The 23,456-nt window shown below is 53.4% G+C and overlaps 1 protein-coding gene across 1 annotated transcript; it reads right to left on the bottom strand.

Moving 5' to 3' along the window:
* Nucleotides 1–278: 278 nt before the first annotated feature.
* On the bottom strand, nt 279–23,086 carry SLC43A1 (solute carrier family 43 member 1). The gene is made up of 15 exons (XM_024577773.4): nt 22,798–23,086; nt 21,323–21,489; nt 13,228–13,405; nt 13,057–13,112; nt 12,850–12,926; nt 9,976–10,068; nt 8,187–8,320; nt 7,098–7,267; nt 5,964–6,110; nt 5,837–5,872; nt 5,489–5,627; nt 4,103–4,244; nt 3,757–3,830; nt 1,951–2,074; nt 279–852 (listed from the first exon to the last, which is right to left on the bottom strand). The coding sequence occupies exons 2-15, from the start codon at nt 21,474–21,476 to the stop codon at nt 706–708; spliced, it is 1,671 nt and encodes a 556-aa protein (XP_024433541.2). The 5' UTR covers nt 21,477–21,489; nt 22,798–23,086; the 3' UTR covers nt 279–705.
* Nucleotides 23,087–23,456: the final 370 nt, after the last annotated feature.

The following is a 23,456-nucleotide window of genomic DNA, read 5'->3' as shown; positions in this document are numbered from 1 at the left end:
AGGGAAGGGAGCAAGCAAGCAAGCCAGCCAGCCAGCCAGCCAGCCAGCTGGCCGGCGGTGGACAGGCTGGCACTTTGGGCGTCCTACTTAATGCCCAGCAAAACCTGGGTAAGGAGGGTGGGTGAGGGTGTGGGAAGACACAGGCACACACCAGCCAGTCTCTCACTTCCCTTTTTATTTCCTCTGAGATCTGCAAGAAGCAGCACCAGGGAGGGAACCCGCCCTCCAACCCCTGAAAGGGGCTTACCCACCCCCCCACCCCATCCAGGACACAGCCTTTCCTTTAGGGAAAGGTTGGTTCATACACACACACACACATACACGTGCACACACTTGCATGCACGCTCGGAGCCCTGCACAGTGGGGCTTGTTTGCTAATCCCACAAGCCCCAGGAGGCACCAGGAGGCTAAAGGCCCAGAGAAAAGGACAGCTCCACACCCTTGTCTCCTCCAATGTAGGAGGAAGACGGCCCATCCTTCTAGCACAGGGGCTGTCTTCAGTCAAGGGCGCATTGCTTTGGGGGATTTTTTTTAGGGATTTTTTTTCTTTTAGCAAGTTCCTACAAAAATAGAACTTCTCTTGGTATTTATAAATCCACATCCCCTGGCTCTGTGTGGATTACAGGTAGAAAAGCCATATGAGGCATTCCCTTTGGTTGCTCAGGCCTTGGTGGCCCATCACCCAGGTCCCTTGGCCTCAGAGGTCTATGCTGTCACCTCGGAGCTGCCCAGCGCCTTCAGTGGGCCCTCCCAATCAGTGGCGTACTCCCTCCGGAGCCGAGCACGGTAGTAGAAGAGGTAGGAAGGTAGCAGGAATCCCAGGAGTGAGAAGAGCAAGAGGCCCAGATTCACCTTGAGGGCGAAGAGAGAAACAGAGTCAAGGAGGTTCCCATTCTCCCTCACCTTCCTCAGGGACCCACCACAGCCTCCAAAAGGGAGGAGAAGGCAGCCATTTTGCTCCAGGTCCTGGGCCAGAATGACAAATATAGCTAGCTCTTAATTGTGTTCAGTCACTGCTCCAGTAGTATCGCATTTAATGCTGAGCGGCCTTGTAACATAGCAGAGCCTGGTTTGAATCCTAGCTAACCCCAGTGCCCACAGGGTCTGGCGCCCTCCACGTGGACATGAAGAAGGGCAGCACCTGGCCAGGCTGCTCCTGAACCTCTGAGGACACGATAGTGAGATCATTCGGGGTGGTAAGAGGCTCCCAGGCAGCCAAAGGAGCTGGGGTGCACAGCCTGAAGGACAGACGGAAGGCTCAGGAGGCCCAGCATTGTGGCCTCCTGGGAGCTTGGGCTCCGTTCACGTCCCACTCTGCATCACTCTGGGCATTTGACTCTGGGCAAGTCGTCTTGACTCTTACATGCGTCCTCAGCGCTGTTGTGGCAGAGATGAAGCAATAAGAAAGCACATGGTGTGCTGAGCACCTACAGCGTGCTCCGTAAATGGTAGCTGTCACTTCATCCGCGTTCTTGTGGCACATGGGGCAGGGAGATCAGCTTGCAGGAGGCAGGTATCAGTTCAATGAAAGGAAAAGCCTTCCTAACAGTCCCAGTGGTTGCCTCATGCAGGAGTGGCACCTGCCACTGAAGATTTCGGAGGGGCCCTGCTGGCAGGGGTGCTGGAGAGGGTCCCTGCACCGGGTGGAACTGGACCAGATTAGGACTGGACCATTTCACACATCACCTGGAAGCTTATTAAAAGCAGACTTCTGGGCCCAGGCCAAGAGCCTCTGATTCAGTAGGCTGGGGAATGTGTGTTCTTACCTCTCTTTGAGGGGTTCTGATGGACAGCCAGCTTAGGAACCCCCAGATTAGAGATTTCCAAGGCACCTCCTCACTGAGGTGAGAGGAGGGAGGGACCCTATTACATACAAACCCACCACCCCCAACTCCTGGGCTGCACTCAGGAAGGGGGCTCCTCCTTCCCCCATGTCCCCCCAGTTCTCACCCAGAAGGGGTCCCCTTTTAAGGGTCCCACCATGGCCATGAAGAGCAGCTGCTGGAGCAGGGCAAACACGGCGCTGATGAGGGACTGCAGACCTGTCAGCGTCCCAAAGTGGTTGGACGGGAACCTGTCAAGGAGAGAGGGGCCAAGCATGAAGAGCATGTGGCCTTCTCCTGCCCAGCGCCCTTCTGGTCCCCTTCCCCAGATACGGCCCTCTACTCGCCAGGCAGGGGAGAGCCTCAGAGTTCAGGCTCTGTGTGTGCTCTTTGGTCCTGACCTAGAAGGTGTATGCCATGACTTCAGGGCCACCAAACTGGCTTCTGACACCTCCTGTCCATGTGATAACAGCAAGTAACTCAAGCTCTCTGAGCCTTACTTCCTCCACTTGAAACAAGGCTAGCCCTAACCTCACTGGGTAGTTCATTATTCTTTTAACACCTATTTATTGAGCTCCTACTATGTGCCAGCTGCCAGTTTAGGCGTGTGGAGATTCAGCCATGAACCAAGCCAATTCCCGTGGAGGCAGTAGTCAACCAGGAAGCAAGATATGGCATGGCATGTTAGCCAGTGATAGGAGCCATGGAGAGAAGTTGAGCAGGCAGGCAGGGGAAGGTGTGGAGGGGGTTGCATTGTAGATAAGATGGCCAGGGGATGTGTGTCTGAGAAGAGGACAGCTAGGTAAAGACCTGGAGAAAGTGAGACAGATGTGAGCCTTGGAGGAAGAATGTTCTGGGAAGAGGGAACATGCTTGGAGTTTATGAGGCACCAGGGTTTATGGGGCCATCGGGGGAGGGCGTGTGAGCAAGCAGGGGAGGAGAAGGAGGAGGGCAGAGAGGTCCCAGGGCCAGATCTTGTGGGGCCTTTTAAGCCATAATGAAGCCTTTGGCCTTTTATCTTAGTGAGACAAGATGGGAAGCAATGGAGTGCCATGAAGAGACTTATGTCCCAACAGGTGTCTGCAGCTCTTGGGTTAAAAATAGCCCGAGGACAGGAGTGGCAGCGGTTGGGGGTGGGGGATGATAAGAAGGACTGGATGTGGAGGGGCAGGATGGGTGCTGGACTGGATGTGGGTGTGAGGAAGCGAAGAATCAAGAGTGACTCTACAGCTGTGGCCTCAAACAATGAAGAAGGAAACGGAGCTGAGGTGGCTGTGGCGAGGTCCCAGCTCAGGAGTGCTGGTCAAGCGTCCCACAATGTGCCTGCCAGGGATATACGGACTCAATAACGGTTACAATCCTGCCACTGCCACTGTAACATCCTGTATCACTGCATCACATAGGCAGGGGAGTCACTCGGCGGTGCCTGGCAGTGGGAATCAGAAGAGAAAGAGGGGACCCAGGAGCCATTCAACAGGACGCAGGAAAAGTAAAAGGCAAACAAGGCTGCAGTCTGGAAGTTTCTACAGGGCTGACATGGGGATAGAGGCCACTTGGGAAACCATTCCAGAGGGAAGACGTAGGACCCAGGTGTCATCAAACCAAGTATTCCAGCTTTCTGTAAGGGAAGGCCTTCTGACGGTGGGCTTGGTCTGCAGTGGGGTGGGCTTCCTCTGGGGGAGTGAGCTCCCCATCACTAGAGGGGCTCAGAGAGGGCAGTGGCCCAGACAGCCTCCCAGATCCCCACCGACCCACTCCATCCATCCCATCCTCAGAGATGCCACCATTCCAGGCAGGCTGGGGAGGACATGCATGCCTACTGGAGCAGGGAGGGGTGCCTTAAGGGATGCCTAGGGCCTTTTTGTCTCTGCCCTGGGATCCTCTGGTGATGGGGGAAAAGCTCAGGAAGGCAGTCCAGCCCAGGCTGACTCACACTGCAGCATAGAGGCCGCCACAGGCCGAGTGGTAGAAACCTCGAATCACGGTGTGCAGGACAAAGGTCGCAAACTGAAACCAAAAGGGAGAGGGAAGAGGTTAAGAGCGGGAAGAAAGCAGGACAGATGGGTGACAGGAAGAGGGAGCCTCACCGAGCCCACCTGCACATGCTGACCTTCTCCACAACCCAACCAACTAGAGACGCTCCCTGGAAAACCCAGAAAATAGACCCAGAGGACGAGAACCTCGTCTCCCGGAAGGCAGGGGCCAGGGGAACAGTCCAGAACAGTCCCTTTGGAGGAGTCCTGGGAGGCAGGGAGAGTGGGGAGAGCGGAGAGAGGTACCTGGAGATGTAAGTTGTGGATCAGGCAGGTGATGCCAAAAGCCACAAGCAGAACGTTGGTCAGGGTGAAGGCATTGATGGCGTTGGTGAGTTTCTGGATCTTGCGGTAGCGTGGTCTGGCAGACTTGGTGGCAACCCCGTCCCTGATGAGGACAGTGTCACTGGCCACTGCAGCTGCCTCTACCTCCCCAGTGCTCAGCCTGGCCCCTCACCCTTCTACTGTGCCTTTGCTGCCCCAGCCCTGGTTTCTCACAGTGTGGCTCCCCCACCGACTGCACCAACATTACCAGGGGACTTCCTGAAATGCAGAGTCCAGGGCCCCGGCCCAGACCTCAGACTCTCAGGAGTGGGGCCCAGGAATCTGCATTTGGACAGACACTCCAAGTACTTCACATGCACACTGAAGTCTGAGACTCAAGGATGGGAAGGAATGTGGAGAATGGGGAGCTCTCACACCATCTCTCATCAGGAAGGTGTCTCTCCCCACCAGCCTGGACGAACGTGACTGCCCAGCAAGCCCCCCTCTGTGGCAGGGTCAGGGCTCCAAGGCTGGCCCACAGGAGGGGTCAGTAGGTTGGGATGAGGGCAGGCTGGCACTGGTCCTAGACAGAAGGGCTCTCCTAATGGACCCTGGCTACCAGGAGCAGAGGGCAGAGCAGGAGGGCTGGTGCCAGGCCTAGGGCACCGCTGGTGGGGAGGGAAGCCACCGGATTGCTCCTCAGATACCTTGCCTCCTTGTCTCCCTCTCCCAGCCTCGCAGGACCAATGGGCTATTGGCTTAACACAAAGAGTACAGCAGTCAGAAGCCCTCAGTTCAAGACCCAGCAGTGGTCTCCAGCCAACAACAGCCCCAAAAACCCCCGCCTCCTAGTAGTCACACCCTATGGAGTCTTTCCACATTGTACCCAAGTTACTCTGTGTGACCAGTAGAACGTGATGGGAATGATGGCTGGTCACCTCTGAGATTACATTACGAAAGACACTCTAGCTTCTGTCTTGGTCTCCCCTCAGACCTTGCTTTGGGCTCTAGACAACCAGTCTTTATAACATAGGTTCTAGAGCCCGCTACTAAAAGCTGTGTGACCCTGGGTAAGCTACTTAACCTCTCTGTGTCTCAGCTTCCCACCTGTGAAACGAGGATAATGTACCTACCTCAGAGAGCTGCTGCAGGACTAACTAAGACAGAGCCTCGTGCACAGTCAGCAGCTCTACTTATCAAGCAGGCCATGTCCCTGCTTAGCCTCAGTTTCCTCAACTGTGAAATTAGGGAGGTATCTTGCTCTCTCAGGGCTCTTGGGAGAATGAAATAAGATGCTGGATGTGAAAGAACATGGAGAATGAAGAGCACCGTCTGACTACTTGCTGTCACCCTTCCTGTGCAGCTCACCTGGTGTCTCTGAGGGCAAGGCCCTCAGTGGGGGCATCCACACAGTCCTTGATCCGCCAGTCCATGATGTAGCCGATGAGAGGGCAGGTGAGAAGACACAGCAGCTGCATGGCTCCAAAGATGAAGGAGTAGAACCCAACTGGCAGGGTGGGAAGGAAGTGGGGTCAGGAGCTGGCAGGAGGGATGCCAGCAGCCCAGCGGAGAAGAGGGAATGCCAACACAGCCTTCCTCTGACCCCGCATTCTTAGACCTCCCAAATGCCCGGGTGACAGGGTGGGTCCAGGCTCCCTGCCAAGTGGGCAGTGGAGGGGTGGGTGCAGGCCGGGGTCCTGGCTTTTGTCCCCCTACCTGTCTCTTCTGCCCTTTGTTTCAGGTCGGCTGTCTCTGTTGGGAGTAGCAGGAGGAGAAGCAAGGTGAGAGGAGCTCAACCAGGGGGACCCTCCTGTGCCCCGCAGTGGGCTCAGCAGCACCTCACCATGCTCCTGGCCACTGGTCACAAGGAACTCCAGCATCTTGTTCATAGCCGCCATGTAGAAGATGACCCGCAGCTGGGTTATGCCCATGGTGAGGAGGCTCCACAGGAAAATGGGGGAGCAGAGGCTCTTGCGGAACGGGACAGACTCTGGGGAGACAGCAGGGGGCGCCCCTGAGCCCCAGATCTTCCATTTCCCTCTGAATGTCCCAGCCCACACAGTTCCAATGAAGGCTCTGACACTATCTGACTTTGGAGAGAAACTAGTTTCTTCAAAAACAAGGGTTCAGACCCACTGGCCTCCAAGTTCTTGCCCAGCTCTGTAACTATCTCAACAGAACATTTTTAGGTGACCTCTGGATGTAAAACCATATGTTTGGTGTAGTAGTAATAACTCTAGCTACTATTTATTAAACACCTACTTACATGCTGCACACTGAACACATATTATCCTATTTAATCCAATTGGACAACAGCCCTATCTTTGCCACATACTGCAGATGGGGAGACCGCAGCTCAGCGAGTCCACCGAACTCACGGGGCTGGCAGCTCACGCCCAAAACTCAGCCATGGGAGAACCAGCAATGGGGACTCCACCCTGACAACTGCACAGCGTTCTGCATTTTACAAAAGGCTTCTGCATCCATGGCTTCATTCAATCCTCACAACTAACTTCAACTTCCCTGGGAGATGGGTGTTATCACTGCTAGTTTCAGAGACAGGAAAGCAAGAGCAGGGTTAAGTGATCTAACCCAAGTCAGGCGTGTAAGTGGGGAGCGGGACTCAAACCCCCATCTCCTGACTCCAAGGCCAGTGATCCTGACACTAATCTCATAGCTGACACCTTGGGAAGTGGCCCAGGCAGAATGTGGGTTGCTGCTCCTCCTGAAGCCAGCAGGGGGCGCTGGCCAGCCAGGTGTTGGGGGGCCCAGCTCACCTGATGCAAGAGGCTCAGGGGTTGCAGGAAGCCCTGATGAAACCAGTTGCTCCACAGGCCTGGAGACCCTGCCCCATTCTCTCTCCAACCCCCAGGAATCCAGCAGAGGGGAAAGATGGGCCCTTGGGCATGAGTGCTCGCTGAGCATGGGGACCTGCCCTCCCCAGTCCCCCAGGCTGGCACCTGGAGCAGACACTCACTCTCACGAGGGTTTTCTGAGATGGCAGGAGCGTCCTGAGAGGAGAGGTCTTCCCCCTCCATGCTGGGGGACCTCTGGCTCAGCCGCTGGCCCACGATGGTCACATGGGTGTAGAAACGGTCACCTGTCACCTTGTGATCCAGGGCCAGCCTGGTAAGCTTGATCTTCTTCCTGCCGGCAGCCAGGCCGGAACAAATGGGAACCAGCCCTGCAGAGCCCACCCTCAACAGCCTGCCTCCAGGGGCTGACCCAGTCATCCTTGGGGTGCTGAGCGCCCCTTTGCCCAGCACTAACATGCCCCTTGATGAACTCCATAGTGCAGGGCTCACTTCCGAGTCCCTCAGAGCCTGGCCCAGGGACCAGCATAGCACCCAGTAAATGAAGATTAGATGAGTTGTTTTCCATTGGGGCAGTTGCCATGGAGACTGCATTAAGGATTCAAACTGAGGTCAGGAAGCCTGGTTCACACCACCCCCACCCCTTTCAAAGGTATGACTTTGGGAAAGTCACTTTGTTCCCTACAATTTTGTTATCGATGGAGTTAAGGGCTGTATGAGAATGGTATGGGAGCTAAGCACAGTGCCTGGCTTAGGAGACATTCAATATATATGAGCTGTTTCATAGGCGCCCTGTGTGCTTGGTTGTGGAGCAACACACACACACACACACACACACACACACCCATCCTCTGGTGAACTGACAGGAAGCTGGGAAAAGCTGGCATTCAGGCTGCCCCACAACGGTGGCATATTTGATGCCTTTGTATCCCCTCCTGGGTTTTCCTGGCTATATTGCTGGGGTCCCTCCTACTCTGATCCTGTCCTCCAAACCAGAAAAGGATAATAATAACAACAGTCACCATGTTTTCACTGCCTGTTATGCGCCAGGTCTATTCCAAACACTTGTGGGTGTATAGAATCAGGCCCAGGTAAGGATGAGAAAGCAGAGCTCGGACAGCTCAGGTGATTTGCAAACCCAGGTCTCTCTGACTCCAAAGCTCACTCTATCCATTACACCACCACACCCCTGGCCCCGCCCTCTGCAGGAGGGAGGTCCCCTCTCCACCCAGCACGCCCACAGAGCCACTCACGTGTAGCTGCCTTCCTCAGGAGCGGGAAAGGGCTCGCTGGGCCAGTTGAGGGCACAGTTCAGAAAGATGAGGCAGGCCAGGCCCGACCAGGTGAACATGATGACCATGAAGGACACACCAGCATCATAGATCAGCTGTGAGAGGAAGAGGCAAACTTATGGGGAGGCCGCCTGGCCCCAGACCCCCTCTTCCAGGCTCAGAGGCCTCAGAGAAGGTCTCTTCTACCCCATTCCCAGTGTCCAATTTGCAGATGAGAAAGCCAAGGCTAGAAGTTGAGAGTCAGACCTAGAAGCGAGTCACCCCTCCTCCCCTTTCTCACTGCTTCACCCTAGAGTGGGGTGCAGTAGTTCCCACGAAGTGCTGAAGCTGCTCCCCACAGCTCAGAATGTCTTTGAAATCTCAATTATTATCTTAAAAAGATACACATTTGCCAATGACTCCATACATGTTTGTTTTACACAAACTGTCATTTCATTGCATGTACAAAAAAAGGAGAATTAAGGCTCTAGGTTTACCAGGCCTAACTATGTTTATCCTGCCCCTTCCTGGCCTGTTCCCGGGGGAAAGACAAACCTGCGCTGATAAGCCTTATCTCACCTTTCATGGGTACTCCCAGGTGCCAACAATGAGTGGGAGGGGCAGTGTGCAAATGCTCTGCCCAAGGCCTCCTAACCCAGGACAAGTAGGTTTTGAACTGACTGGCATTCTGTGCCAATGTGCCAGCCCCTCTAATGGGGAAGCCAGGTGTGTGAGATGGTGTCACTCCTCTCGTCCTGCCAGCCACCCTCTGCCTGGAATTCCGGAGCTCTGCCCTCCCCACCCTCAGGCTCCACTGCTGCCTGGGAAAGCTGCTGCTGCTGGGGAGCTGCGAGCTCTTTCTTCCCTGAGGGCAGGACAGAGCTTCAAAGGGCCGCATCCCAAATGAGTGGAGATTAGATCTGGCTCCCCAGACCCCACTGCCTTAGTTGAAGAGAAGGGAGAACCACCACCTTCCATGCCTGCTGCTACCTGACCAACTGGCAGCCACCTCACCAATGCACACTTTCAAACTCCTTTGGGGGTGCTGAGCAAGTCCCTTCTAAACTAACAAATTAACTGCCTGAGGCAGAACCTGAGGGGTATACTGTGGCCCAGTTGAAAGGGTGCTTTGTTTACCATTTGATATCAGAGGAAGAAATGAGGCCCCAAGCTTGCTCAGAACCAGAACTTAGGCCTTCTGACTCTAGGTCCACCTTGCTGACCTGTCTAGGATCTGGCTAGGTATAGATTAGCTTTCTGACCTTGACCCCAAGTCACACAGCCTCTCCAGGGCAGGGGAAGGAGATGTGGCTGGAAAGATTGGGTGAGGGCAGAGAACCAAGAGCTCTGAATGCATGTGAACAGATTGGACTTGATTCTGCAGGCAAAGCCAAGTGGGTGTGTGAGTGAGTTCTCCATCTAAGATCATTCTGTAGGTCATGTGAATGACAGATGGTGGAGGAAAAGAATCACAGGCAAGGGGACCGGCTGAGAAAGCCTATACTGGCCCAGGAGAGAGGATGAGGGCCTGAACTGGGACAATGGTAAAGGAAAAGAGGAGAGAAGAGAAATCAGACCCACTGGTGGGCAACAGTACTTGAACTCTTCCCATGATGCCTCTGTGCTTTTCCCAGAGGTGGTGGGAACTGACCTCTGACTGGCAAGAACTGGGTCACCAGACACCAGCCACTATATACCCAGCCCCACCCAATTCTTGTGTAAAGGCAAAGAAAACATAATGACCTCACTGTCCCCCCGGACAGTTGCAAACCTTGATTCCTGGGAACGTGATGGCAGAAGAAGCATAGGAGCCGATCATGAGGGCCATGATGGTGGAGCGCAGGTTCCCAAACATGTTGGGCAGCTGAGGGAGAAGGACAGTGCCAGTGAGAGGGGAGCCCCTGACAACTGCGTGGGCCTCCCCTTTCCCAGCCCCGCCTGAGAGACTGGGAAGCATCCAGCCCAGCATCCTCACAGTGAGCTCCAAGAACACTAGCCCCATGAGACGCCACAGAAAAGTTCTAAGGCAAATCAATGTCGGAAACTGCTCTAACCCCCTCCCACAGGCTCCCAAGGCACTTTAGCATTTAAAAGCCTCCCAAAAGCACCCTCCAGAGAAATACTGTCAATTTTGTTTAACCCCAGGGTTTCCCAAGTTAGCTCCTTATGGGGCCCCTTCATCCTGTGATGCCTCTTAACCCATGAAATGAATGTTTAAGAAACACCAATCTACTTCATGCCCTGGCTGGTGTGGTTGGTGAGCGCAGGCCTGCGAACCGAAGGGTCGCCATTTCAATTCCCAGTCAGGGCACATGCCTGGGTTGTGGGCCAGTTCACCAGTTGGGGGGCATGCAAGAGGCAACCGATCAATGTTTCTCTCCCTCTCTTTCTCCCTCCCTTCCCCGCTCTCTAAAACAAATAAATAAAATCTTAAAAAAAAAATAAAAGTAAATAAAAAAAGAAACACTGATCTACTTCCTAAGTTATATAAATGTCAAATCACTATGTTGTACATCTGACATTAATGTAATATGTCAACTGCAATTGAAAAATAATTTGTTATGTCAACTGTAATTGGAAAAAAAACAAAATTTTAAAAAGATTTTATTCACTTTTAGAGAGAGGGAAAGGGGGTGAGAAAGAGGGAGAGAAAGTGCAACGTGCAAGAGCTACACGGAACGGTTGCCTCTCACACCCGCAACTGGGACCTGTCAAGCAACCCAGGGATGTGCCCTGACCAGCAATCGAACCATTGACTTTTTGGGTCTCAGGCCGGCACTCAATCCACTGAGCCACACCAAATTTTTTTTAAAAGAAAGAAAGAGAATGATTTAATGCAACTCATTTGACAGATGAGAAAACTGAAGTCCAGGGAGGCAAAGAAATCTACTCAAGTTCACAAAGCAAGTTAATGACATTCTCCTGTCTGGCCATTCTAGTTCTATTCACTCCAGACCCCAAGGCTGTGACCACGGCTGGCTCTGTAATGAGATGGTGCCCCTAAACCTTCCCAGTGGCCCCAAAGGCCCCAGTCCACAGTTTCTGCTGAGACAGGACAAGTCACCGGAGGGGCTAGAGAGGTGAGGGTGGGACTACGGGAGGCCAGGTGTCTGTGGGCACAGAACTCCTACCAGTAGAGAATTAACTGATTGTCTGTTCTGCTCACTGGCCTGATCCACGCCCTCAGGGCAGGGGAAAGCAAAGTCACACCCCACTCTGGCCCCATCATCCTCCCCAGTTTAATAGATCCAAAGGGCCTTAAAGGCTTAAACCCTCTCAACAGAGGGGAAAACCAAAGCCCAGAAGGCAACCTCAAATAGCTGTAGAAAGGAAGGTAGATAAACAGAGAATGGAGTCCCCCACCAGCCTCCACGTAGCTATGAAAAAGGTGTGGGGCCAGGCCGACCCCTACTCCCTGGCACCTACCTGTATCTGCAAGGCACACTGCCAAGGCCACCAGGGGAAGTGCCAGGACCAGGACCAGCCAGGCCCTTGGCGCCGCCCCCAAACTCAAGGGTCCCAGGGCGCAGTCTCCACCGAGAACGGCCCAAGGCCAGCCCCGCTAACCCCGGCTGGCCCTACAGGCTGGGCAGCACTCGATGTCCTGGCTGGGATCCGTCCAGGCGGGATCGGAGCTCAAGCGGAGTCCCGGGGGGCGGGGTGGGCCGGGCTGGGGGGCCGGCCTGCCATTGGCTGGAGATTACGCGTGGCCGGCGGGGGGAGGAGCGCTGGGAGATCCACACGCAGAGCCCCCGCAAGCAGAGCACCCCCACCCCCCAAGCCTGCCCCCCTGGCGGGCCAGGAAGGGGTCCGAGGTTAGGATCTCCGCAGTGCGGCGGAAAAGGGATTTCGGGCCCTGAGCCAAGATGCACAGAGTGGAGAAAGGGTGCGCAGGGGAGCGGGGAGGAAAAGATTTGCTTCCTTAGAGAATTGTGAAATGTCCCGGGCTGAGGTGAAATTCAGCCAAAAACACCCAGTTTGGTGGTCAGGCAGCTCTCATCCGAGATAAACAGCCAGCTGCAGCCAGAAACCGCTCCCCTCGCCACACACTCATAAGCCTTGAACCCTTATGCTCACTCACCCACATACATAAACATATACACTTAAAGTAACACCAGCAAAACTCACACACGTGTAAGAGGTCGCTGGAGCCACGTTACGGGGCCGTTTTTGTAGGTCGAATACGGTCACATGCTGGCAGTTTCCTACAGTTCAAACACACGCGGGAGTACCTGTGCCTTCTCACACCCTTTCCCAAGGACAGGCCCCGAGTACACGATGAGGCAAACACCCGCTGTCGCAAGCTGTCCCTTCCCTGTCACTATCGCATTACCTAGTTTAATTTTCCAGCCCTTATGACTACAGACAAAACGTATTAGTTTCCTTGTTTGGGGGTTGCCTGTTCCCCCAACTCTCCCGCACCCCTGTGCAAGCTCCAGGAAGCTGAGGAAGTTCAGTTCCGTTTGGGCTGCAGCTGCAGGGCCTAGAACAGAGCTCCAAAGAATGTATGGGCTACACACACACACACACACACACACACACAGAATCTGTGTCCACTGGCCACTATCGGCTTTCACCTTCACTCACTCCTACCCCCACCCACCCCTGGGTGCTCTGCTGCCAAGCCAGAGCCTGTCATACTCACCGTGAGTGAAGAGAACGTTAGGCAGATGCCACCAAAGCCATTCAGGGACAGTGCCAGGAATATCAATGGAGACAGAACTGGGAAGGGGAAAGGGGTGAATGAGGGCATCTTGGAGCTGTGGGAGGGCAAGGGCAGACGCTGGGGTAAACATCCACCTTCATCCCACTCGTTCTTTCTCATGGGGGCGCAACAGGCCAGACCTCTCACCTTTGGTGTCCCAAGAGGCCAGGGCCATGAGGGTGCAGGATGCAGCAAAGCTGGCACTGTGGAAGTTGACAGGGCGAAGGGGGCGGTGATCATGAATACTCTAAGCCTCCCCTCCACTGCAGCGCCAGCCCCTGCCCTCCAGTTCCCCGAGGCCTGGCCTGACCACCTCACCTGCCAACCAGGCGTGTGGGCCGGGGGCCGAAGCGGTCCATGAGGATCCCCAGTGGCAGGGTGGTGGCGCTGAGCACGAAGGAGCCGATGGTGAAGCCCAGGTTGAGCATCTCTTCCTGATGGTCACAGCTGGGCCACTGGAACTGTGCACCTTGAGTGGTGTTAGTGTTGTTCTTAGCTGAGGAGGAGGAAGGGAGGGCTCAGCACATAACAGCAGGAGCAGCTGGGCACAGGAGAGAGCGGCCTGGGATCAGGGGCCCTGTGCTCAAGTCCCATGCCTCTGGTTTACCGCCAGCCAGGTGACCTTGGGGCGACGGCCTAGAGTCATACCCCCGCTGCCAGGGAAGGGATTGAATAAATGGCAGCAACTAGTATCTTACCCAAAAGGAGTCACACACCTAATCAGAGGCCTCAACCAGCTCCAACATGATCATAGACATCAAGCTTTTTACCAAGTTGTAAGATTCACTCAATGTCCGAGCTTAGGGTGTACAGACCCCCAACAGGAAGCACCCCCAAATCTGTGGACAAAGTCTGTAAGTGATGCTTAACTGATGTAACAAGAATTCACTTAAAACTTAGAGGAAGCTTTCCCCATAAATGACGTTCTGATAAAAATACTAGCCAATATTTATAGAACACTTAACTATGTTCTAGGACTTGTTCTCAACAGCCACTGAATTAACCCAATGCAGCCCCCGTGAGTCAGCTAATAAGGTATCTCCATTCTCCAGATGATAAAACTGAGGCGCAGAATGAGGACCATGGCACCACCCTCCCCACATCCTTTAGAAGTTCACCTGAAGGACTTGTTCTGCAGGTAAACGGCCAGCTTGGAGTTGTGACAAGTTAATGAAAAATGGCTTGTGGTGCTTGTGGTGGGGGAAGGAGGGTGATTTCACTACATTCAGTGCTCAGTGAGCCATGAGGTGGCAGCTCCCCTGCCTATTTGTTACTTAGGCATCACTGCCAAGGGCAAACTCAAGGTGCACCTGGAAGGCAGACAGACCAGTGCCTGAATTCCCACCACCATCCTTGCTTAGCTGTGCGACCTTAGACAAGTAACGGCCTGTCTTTGAGCCTCGGGCCCCTTGCCCGTAAAAGGGGGCAGGAAATGCCTAGCCCACAGGCTCCTTAGAGACTCAGTTGGAGAAGGTGAACGGGGACCTATGCACAGGGCCAGGTCCACAGAAGATGCTCCTGAAACAGCTGATGAAAGGGAAACGATGCCCCCCACCCCCAGGAGAGTCATGACGTGGTCAGCCTCTTCTCTGGGTGCTGAGGATCCCACAGTGAGTAAGACAGGAAGCTCTCAGCTCTCGTGGGGCTTATATTAGATAATAAACAAGCAGATGCTGATTTAAAGAGTGACAGGTGCTATGACAGGAGGATGTGATGGTGCCTGAACACAGGGGGCAGGGGTGGGGTGAGTACCTGCTCTCAGTGGTGACAAGGACCCCTGACTTCAGATATCTGAAGGGCTTGCAGGTGCCAGAAGGGTGAAGGGATCTGACTGTTAACATAAGGAAGCACGTCAAGAATTTTCAGATCATGCGTGCTGGCCAACCAGGCGAGGAAGCACCTTGGACCTTGGGGAGTTTCCCATAGGTAGGTACCTGCTGCTGAGGAAGCTGGGGAGGGTGCTCAGGCCCCTGGAAGAACCGGTTAGGGGTTTAGACCACGCAGTTTTGGGAGTTCAGGCTGACCCCATAATTTAGTGATTTTTACGATCACTGTTCATTTCTCCACCAGCTTTGTTGGCAACCATTTATTCAATCTGCACTCACTTATGGGACAGCTGTATGACAGGCACTCTATAGTGCCTGTGGGTAAAGCAGGAAGAAATGCAATGGTTATTTAGGCTAGAGAGTGCCGACAGGGGGCCAGCAATGGCCCCCACACACGTTTTGCTTGGCTGGGAAAGTGAGTGCCAGTTTAACATCAGGAGTTATCCCATAAAACCCCCAAATTCTGGCTCCTCTGTAAGGAGTCATAAGACCTAGCCACTGCTGGAGCCGAGTGGAGACTACCCCTTGCCCAGGTGCACTTGGCCCCAAGTCCTCATCTCACTTTTAGCTCTCAAACATTAGCTATCTTACACCTGCCCTGATTTGCCAATTATTAACTGGCTGGCCTCTGTTGGCATTTGACACTGTCCCTGCTCCTAAGTCTTTGACAATCAAAAGGTACTTTCTCCCACAAACAGTCCCACTATTAATTAACACCAACTTTGTGCCAGGCTTTTTCACGTAGTGTTTCTTTCTTGTTTTTTTTTAAGACTTTATTATTTTTTTTAGAAAGGGGAAGTGAGGGAGAAAGGGAGGGAGAGAAACATCAATGTGTGGTTACCTCTCATGTGCCCCCAACTGGGGACCTGTCCCGCAACCCAGGCATGTGCCCTGACTGGGAATTGAACTGCTGACTCTTTGGTTTGCAGTCCAGCACTCAATCCACTGAGCCACACCAGCCAGAGCTCACATGGTATTTCATTTAATCCTTACAACCACCATTAAAAAGTGAGTATATGATCCCCATTTTATAGATGATGAGGGCCAAGAAGCAAAGCAACTCACAGCCTCACAGCTTCTTACAGGCAGGCTCAGGTTGAAAGTGAAGACAACCCCCAGGGCCAACGCTTTTCCGTTGCACCGCAGGGCCTCTGTGTCCTGAAGAAGGCAGCTTAGTCAGTTTCCCCAGCTCAAGCACCTGCTGCCAATAAGTGCATTCTTCCACTGGTGCAGAGTTCCAGCCCCGTGGGTTGCTAATAGCTCCAGGTCAATTAATGCATTCGTTTCTCTGGTTTATCGATCAGCCTCTTGTGAGTTTGACTAATACGAGCTAGTTCCTGAGACCTGATCACTCTGCGTGGTTGGAGAAAGCCAGACTTCTGAAGCAAGTGGGAAGCAGGCCAAGACGCCAAGACCTCGTAGGCCTCTATCCGTGGCAAGACAACAGGAGAGGTCTTCGAAGCCTAACCCAGCTGCCCAGTTTTCTAGACAAGTCAAGTGAAGCATGGGGAGTGGGACAGGGAAAACATGCCCATAAAGTTAGTAATGAAGTTGGGCTTAGAAGCCAGGGAAAACAGTGTTTCCCCAAGTGTGGTATGCATAGCAGGCGGGGTGCTCAGGGTGGGTTTAAGAGGCACCTGGAATCTACTTAAACAGGTATCAACACGCATGTGCACACATATGTGTATATATATATACACACATATAAATATATACATGTGCACATGCAGGAACATGTATGAAAATGTCTGCTAGAAACATGTACACACGTGCATGCATTAGAAACACATGTGTGGCACATGTGTGTGAGTAATAGCAAACCCAATATTCCGAGGATAGTACACTTTAGAATGTACTAGTTACACTTTAGAATGAGGCTAAGTTACTTTTTTAAGTGGGTTGATTCAAAAGGAAGTATTAAGTAAACAACGGCACCTCTGGCACACGGAACTAGTAAAACCACGAAGGTGAGCTACAAATGATGATTTCTGAGAAACGCTGGAAAAACGGGATCAAGGTTAAGCATTCTGCCTCTGGAGTCAAGAGCGGAGCTCACTCCTGGCTCCACTAGCTGTGCTGCTGAAACCCAGAGGCTCTGTTATCCCACCTGGGGAAGGCAGATTATGGTGGCAGCCACCTGAGAGGCTGGCTCTGAGGACTGCTGAGCACACAAACACCCACAAAATGATCCCGTTTTCTTTGTCTCCCAGGCAGAGCGCCCTTCCTACTCCGCTGCTTCACTTTCCTGCAGCTGACAGACACTTTCTCCAAAACTCCTGTACTGAAGTTGGTCAGGGGCAGATGTCTAGGATAAAGGTTCCGGAGTCAGATCCAGGACTGAATCCTCACTCTGCTTCGTATTTATTAGCTGTGTGACCTCAGGCAAGTTACTTAGCATCTCTGAGCTTCAGTTTTCTCTTCTATAAATGGGATTAATAACACATCACACCATACACTTACATCACAGGTTTGTTGTGAGGACTAACGATCTAACTAGCAAACAGTAACTGCTTGATGAACTTTAGCCACTGTTTTCTTATCTGGGCACTTAGGCTGGATATGAACTAGCCGTAACTGAACTGCTACCGCCTAAATTCTAAGCAACAAAATCTCTTTGGCTCGGACACCCCTGCAGGTGGGTCAACCACAGGGTACAGCTCAACAGAGGGGCAGCAGAAAGCACTGAGAAGACAGAGGGTGTGGCCATAGAACCCCAAAGCCGACACTAATGAAGACCTCAGTAATGAGCTCCACATTTGTCAAAGCAGGGGTCCCCAACCTCAGGGCCTCACAGCAGGGGGTGAGCATGAATGTAATGTGCTTGGATCACCCCGAAACCATCCCCCTGGCCCCCCCAGTCCATGGAAAAACTGTCTTCCACAAAACCGATCCCTGGTGCCAAAAAGGTTGGAGACCACTGTCAGTTAAATGACATCATCTGGTGCTCACATCATTGTATAGACTTAGATGTGGAGATCCAGAGAGGGTAGGGGACTTGCCTAAGGTCACACAGCAAATGCTGGCAAAGCTGGGTCCAGAACAGAATAACAACCCCCACCAGTTGTCTTGAATATTGCAATCCTGCTCTCATTTCATTTTCACAACAGCCCTGGAATAAGGAGTATCGGTGGCTTCTTACAGATGGGGTGGCTAAGGTATTAAGAAGTTAAGTAACTGGCTCCCATCAGCCAACCACCCCAGAGCAGAGCTGGCAGTGAAGCTGCCTGCCTGTTTCCACACACCATGGGGACACAGATTCCTGGGCTGATTCTGTGTTCTCAGGACCCTGGAGAGAGAGAGGTTCAGGCCACAGTGAATGTGGCTTCAAGAAGCAGAAAATAGGCATTTTTGATAGGGCGGCATGTCTAAGGCCAAATGGGGTATAGCTCCCCCAGTCTGAAGTCTCAAGGATTGAGGCTGGAGCCCCTTGAATGAAAGAAAGGTGAGGGTAGAGAGACATGTGCCAGGCTTTCCGAGAATGGACAAATAAGTTCTGAGACTAAGAGGAGGGTTCACTTTGGTCACCTCTAGTGATCCCAAATAACCAGGCTCAGATGCACACTCACTCTGGGCAACTCAAAACACCAGGTGGACACCTCACACCACATACAAAAATTAACTCTGATTGGGCCAAAGATGTAAGTGTTAGTGCTTAAACTATAAAACTCTTTGGAGGAAACACAAGCATAAATCTTTGTGACCACAGGCAATGGTTTCTTAAACATGACACCCAACACAAATGGCAAAAGAAAAGTGACATAGATCGGACTTCATCAACTGAAAACATCTGTGTTCCAAAGGATGCCATGGAAGTGAGAAATGACACAGTGGGAGAGAAATTTTGCAAATCACTATCTTATAGGGGACTTGCATCTGGAATATAAAGAACTCTTTCAACTCAATAATAAAAAGGCAATGATGCAATTGGAAATGGGCAAAGGGTCTGAATAGATGTTTCTCCAAAGAAGATATGACCATGACCAAGAAGTATACGAAACGATTCCCAGCACCATTAGCCATCGGGGAAATGCAGGTCAAAATCACAAATGGTAACACTTCATGTCCACTAGAATGGCTACAATAAAAAAGATGAGTAATAATAGCAAGTGGTGAGGATGTGGAGAAACTGAAACCCTCATACACCACAGGCTGGGAATGTAATCTCTTGCAGCCACTTTGAAAAATAGTCTAGCAATTCCTCAAAAGGTTAAACATAGAGTTACCCAACAGCCCAGCGATTCCACTCCTAAGTATACACCTAAGGGGAAGGAAAGCATATGTCCAAACAAAAACTTGTACACAGATAGGAGCACTATTCATAAAAGCCAAAAGGTGGAAACAACCCACAAGGCCATCAGCCAATGAATGGATAAGGAAGCTGTGGCAGACCCATACAACGGAGTATTAGTCGCAATGGGGAGAAACCAAGTCCAACACGTGCTACAATGTAGCTGAACCTGGAAAACATCATGCCAAGTGAAACAAGCCTATCACCGAAGACCGCATACTGTAAGATGCCATTTATAGGAAATGTTCGGAACAGACAAATCTATTTCTGCCACAGGCAGACCTATGGCAGAAAGAGGATGAGTGGCTGTCTAGTGCTTGGGAGCGGAGGGGCGTGAGGAGAGTGCGTGCTGCTAATGGGCACAGGGTTACCCCTGGGGTAAAGAAAATGTTACACACTTGGTTGTGATGATGGTTGCACAACTCCGAATAGACTATAAAGCATTAAGATGTATACTTTATTTGTGGTTGTTGTTGTCTTCCTTGGCAGGCATTAAGTGTACTTATCAACCGTAACTATTTCTTCGAAGATGATTTCTTTATTTATTTTTAATAGGACTTTTACATTTTTATTTTTCAGTTTTTCCTTTACAGTTGGCATACAATATTACACTAATTTCAGGTGCATGACGTAGTGATTAGACATTTCTGTACCTTATGAAGGGACCACCTGATCAGTCTAGTTCCTCTACGGTGCCATACATAATTATTACACTATTGACTATATTTCCTGTGCTGTATGTTATACCCCCGTAACTATTGTTAAATTGTATACTTTAAATGGGTAAACTGTAAGGTATGTGCCTTATATCTTACTAAAGCTCTAATCCATATTTTTTTTAAACTTAGGTGGCAGGATGGACAGCAAGAGAAACAGGAGTTTTGGGGGGGATGGAAAGGCTCTGTTTTAAATATCGATTATGCTGATGGTTCCTGGGGTGTACAAGTGTGTCAAACCTCATCAAAATGTGTGATGTAACATAATCTTCAATAAAGTGGATTTATAAAAAAAAAGGTGGAGAAGGCAGGAAGAAGCTGCTAGATTGGCAGTGGCAGGCACCAAGGCCACAAGGACAAGTCCTCTCTAGTCTCCATGGTAAGCAAGTCCAAGGGGACCTGGGCTCCCCACCTCCATTTGCCAATGGGGCTCCCCAAAGCCCTTCTAGCTCTCTGCCTGGTTCTCTCAACCACCCTGGAATGCCTATCACTTCATCCCACATCCGCTCCTACTGGCCCAGCTTGCCTCCCCATGCCAGCTGCCAGCTCTAATCTCCACTCCTCCAGCCCCAACACTCTGTAACTGGGGCCATCCCTTGATGCCACCTGCTGCTTCCTTACAAATAACCGTGGCAGGGGTGGAGCAGCCCCTGGTAGAGCCTGGGCTGCCCACAGCAGAGATCAAGACCTCTCCAGCGCCAACCCAAGACCTCGGCTCTCTCCCACAGTCAAGGCTGGTGCCCAGTAGGAATTGAATCGAGGGGCCGAGTAAAGCCAAGAAGACAGAAATATTTATCAAGCACCATTGACTCTCACAGCACTCCCACGGGATAAATATTATTATTCTGAGCCTGTTTCACAATGTGGAGGCTGGAGGAAGAGAACGAGGGGAAGGGCCAAACTCCACGTCTATCCAGGCCCTTTGGTTTAGCTGGTCGGGCACTGCCCTCCTTCTCAGAAAAGGAAGATGCCCTTCCAGCTGTTTTCTTAGACACGGAATGTTAGAATTCCTACTCTCTTGTCACACAAAGTCAAGGTTATTGAAATGGAAAATAGGAGCTATCCACAATGCCTAGCCTAGAGGAAATAAGGCTATTATTAACTTTGTACAAATGGGTGATTTGAAGACCTGGGGGCTCAAAGGTCCTGAAAAAGGAGTGCAGGTCCTTTAAGGTCAATCCACTTTGTAGGTTCTCCTGTGCCTATTTAGCCTTACAATAGCCCTAGTCAGGAGTCCCTCACCGGTTAGCTATAGCACTTCCCCTTCTAAAAGTCTCCATGTTGCTCTAGACCTGAGGCTGCTAAAGCTTAGGACTCTACCAGTCAGTCCAGGATCCGGATACCCAGCAGGGTACCGGCATTCAGTGAAAACTGGATTAGATGAACCAGGCACAGTGGGCAGAGTGCCGCCCATTCTCTGCATGAAGTTTGAAGAGGTCAGGAAGTGGCCTGTCCAACTTGCCGTCCAGTGCTCCAGTTTAAGGAGCCCTGCTTTCTGTCCATTCAGCCACCTGTCCTCCAGTGTCCACCATCCCCCCTCTGCTGTTCCTCTCCCAGCCCAACAGGCCCCTTCTTGGGCATACCTCGGCACAGGCTGGAATAAAATCCCTCGTTCTTGAGCATGATCAGCAGGGAGCCCCAGCCCAGGAGCACGGCGGAGAAGAAGAGATTCTCCAGCACAGCCGTGCTGGCCATCCACCAGCGCCGCCGGTACGCCTGCTGCAGTGTGGGGGCCATGCTGGCCGCGAGCCTGAACAGGAACAGAGCGGTGAGTGACGGGGCCCCCAGCGGCCCCTGGCTAGGGTCCTCCATCGTGGTGGCTCCTGAGACCCCTCGAGCCAGCCCACGAGGGGGCCTTCAGGGAGGCCCCATAGATCCCTGAGCTTCTCAGAGGGGACAGCCGAGCTGGCTCTGGGCGCGCTGGTAGTGCCAGGGGCGCGCGCGGCACTGAGCTCCCGCCAGGCCACTATCGGAAACAAGAAAGGTCCTGTCTGCGCGCAGCAGCTTCCTGGCGCGCTGCCAGGCTCTTCCACCCAGGGCAGGACGCTCAGAGCCCCGCTCCCGGGGGCCAAACCCTCGCTATCCCAAGTCCCCAAAGGTCAGCAAGAGGCAGAGCGCACTCTGAAGCCACCAGTGGCCAATATCCGGCCTCCCGCGCTAGGAAGGACCCCCAGAAGCAGCGGGAGGAGGAAGGGGAAGTCTGAAGCTGGCCTAAGACACCCCTCTTCCTGTTGCCCCTATAAGACCATTCCTCTCCTCTGGGACTGGGTGACAACTGGCCCTCCCCTGCTCCGCACCAGGCAGTCCGCGTCCCTACAGTCGCTCAGTCCTAGCAGACAGCTGCCACGTGGACCGAGACCCAGGGCGGGCCCAACTGCGCCCTCGGCGCCCTGGGGCGCCCCTCACTCAATCAGGGCGCGGGGCCCCACGCTTCGCGCCTCGGAAACCGCCCTCCAGCTCCTGCCCGGGGAGGGGGCTCGGCTCCGGCAGGAAGTCCGCCGCCCGCTGACTTTATAAGGGCAGTGGCGGCTGATGGGCTGGCTGGTGGGCGGGCGGGTGTGTTTACCAGAGGAAAGGAAGAAGCCCGAGCTCCCCCCGCCTCGGCCGCGGCTGCCACCGCGGGAGGAGACGGGACTCGGGCGGCGCGGGGGCGGGGAGCGGCCGCGGGGGAAGACCAGGGGAAGCGGAGAGAAGTGGGACGGGGAAGGGCAAGGGGTGGGGGAGGAAGGCCCGAGTCGCTTCTCTGCGAACCTCAGCACCTTCATCCGAGAAATGGGACTTCAGAGCCGGGCGCCCCGGCAGGTCCGTTCAATCCCCAAGAAGTGGCTGGGAGCGGAGGAAGTGCAGCCAGAAGGGGCGCAGAGGCAGAGGGGAACGCGGGGAGCCCAGGGAAGGGGAGGGCGGGACACGCTGGAAGAGACCGAACTAGGCGCCGCCAGACGCAGGGGCTCAGGTAACGGGCTTTTCTGGTCGAGCCCTGGCGTGTCGGCGGCAGCCGGCCCCCGTGGCTCTCAGCCGGCGCGCGGCGGGGCACCCCGGAGCCCGCCCTGCTGCTCACCTCCGGTGGGGGGCAAACGCCCCTCCTGCAGCGGCGGATGCTTGTGGGGCGCAGCGCCTTAGCGGCGCGTGCACGCTCTCGGCGTCCCGCGTGCGGCGGGCCCAGCCCGCACCAGCACGAGCGCTCCTCGCTTCTCAGCTTGCCCGGTCCTCGCCGCCTCCGGGGCTCAGCCCCGCAGCTTGGTGCGCTACCCTCCGCTGCCCTCTCCGAACTAGCCCAGGGGCACGGAGCCCTCCGGTGACACCAGTTAGCGAAGCAGGGTAGGGGCGAGGTGGAGGCACGGCGTTGATACTTGTATTTATACCCGTCTGGGGCTGCACCCTGAGGTAGGGGCGGGGGATCCCTTCCCTTCCCCTCCTCCTAGGTCGAGTTTCACACACACGTGACTCGCGCTCTGGTCCCCGGCACCTAAAATTTCCACCGTCACCTCCCCCCACCTCGGGCCGCCCCCCCCCCCCCCCCCCCGCCCCGGACAAATCAGGCGGCGCCCTCTCTATCCTTGATCAAAACAACCAGAGGTTTGGCTGAAGCAGACAGTCCAAGCAGACGCTGGACAGGCTTGGGTGGGGTTTTTAACTGTGCAGCTGGAAGTAATGTTTTTCAAGACGCGGAATGTCACCGGTTTCTTTGGAGTTAGATGGAGATCTGAGTTTGGAAAC

The sequence above is a fragment of the Desmodus rotundus genome, chromosome 5, assembly GCF_022682495.2.
Source record: "Desmodus rotundus isolate HL8 chromosome 5, HLdesRot8A.1, whole genome shotgun sequence".
Lineage (NCBI taxonomy): Eukaryota > Metazoa > Chordata > Mammalia > Chiroptera > Phyllostomidae > Desmodus > Desmodus rotundus.
The sequence above is the reverse complement of the archived record's forward strand: the minus strand, read 5'-3'. Positions and strand labels throughout refer to the sequence as shown.

Bases quoted from the DNA above. Each gene is read 5' to 3' on its own strand.
- SLC43A1 (XM_024577773.4), bottom strand. From the start codon at position 21,476: ATGGCCCCCACACTGCAGCAGGCGTACCGGCGGCGCTGGTGGATGGCC. The intron at 12,927-13,056 runs GTGAGAGGTCTG...TCCCCTTCCCAG, and splicing joins GGCCTCTTGGGACACCAAAG to TTCTGTCTCCATTGATATTC. The intron at 4,245-5,488 runs GTGAGCTGCACA...TGTCCTCATCAG, and splicing joins CTTGCCCTCAGAGACACCAG to GGACGGGGTTGCCACCAAGT.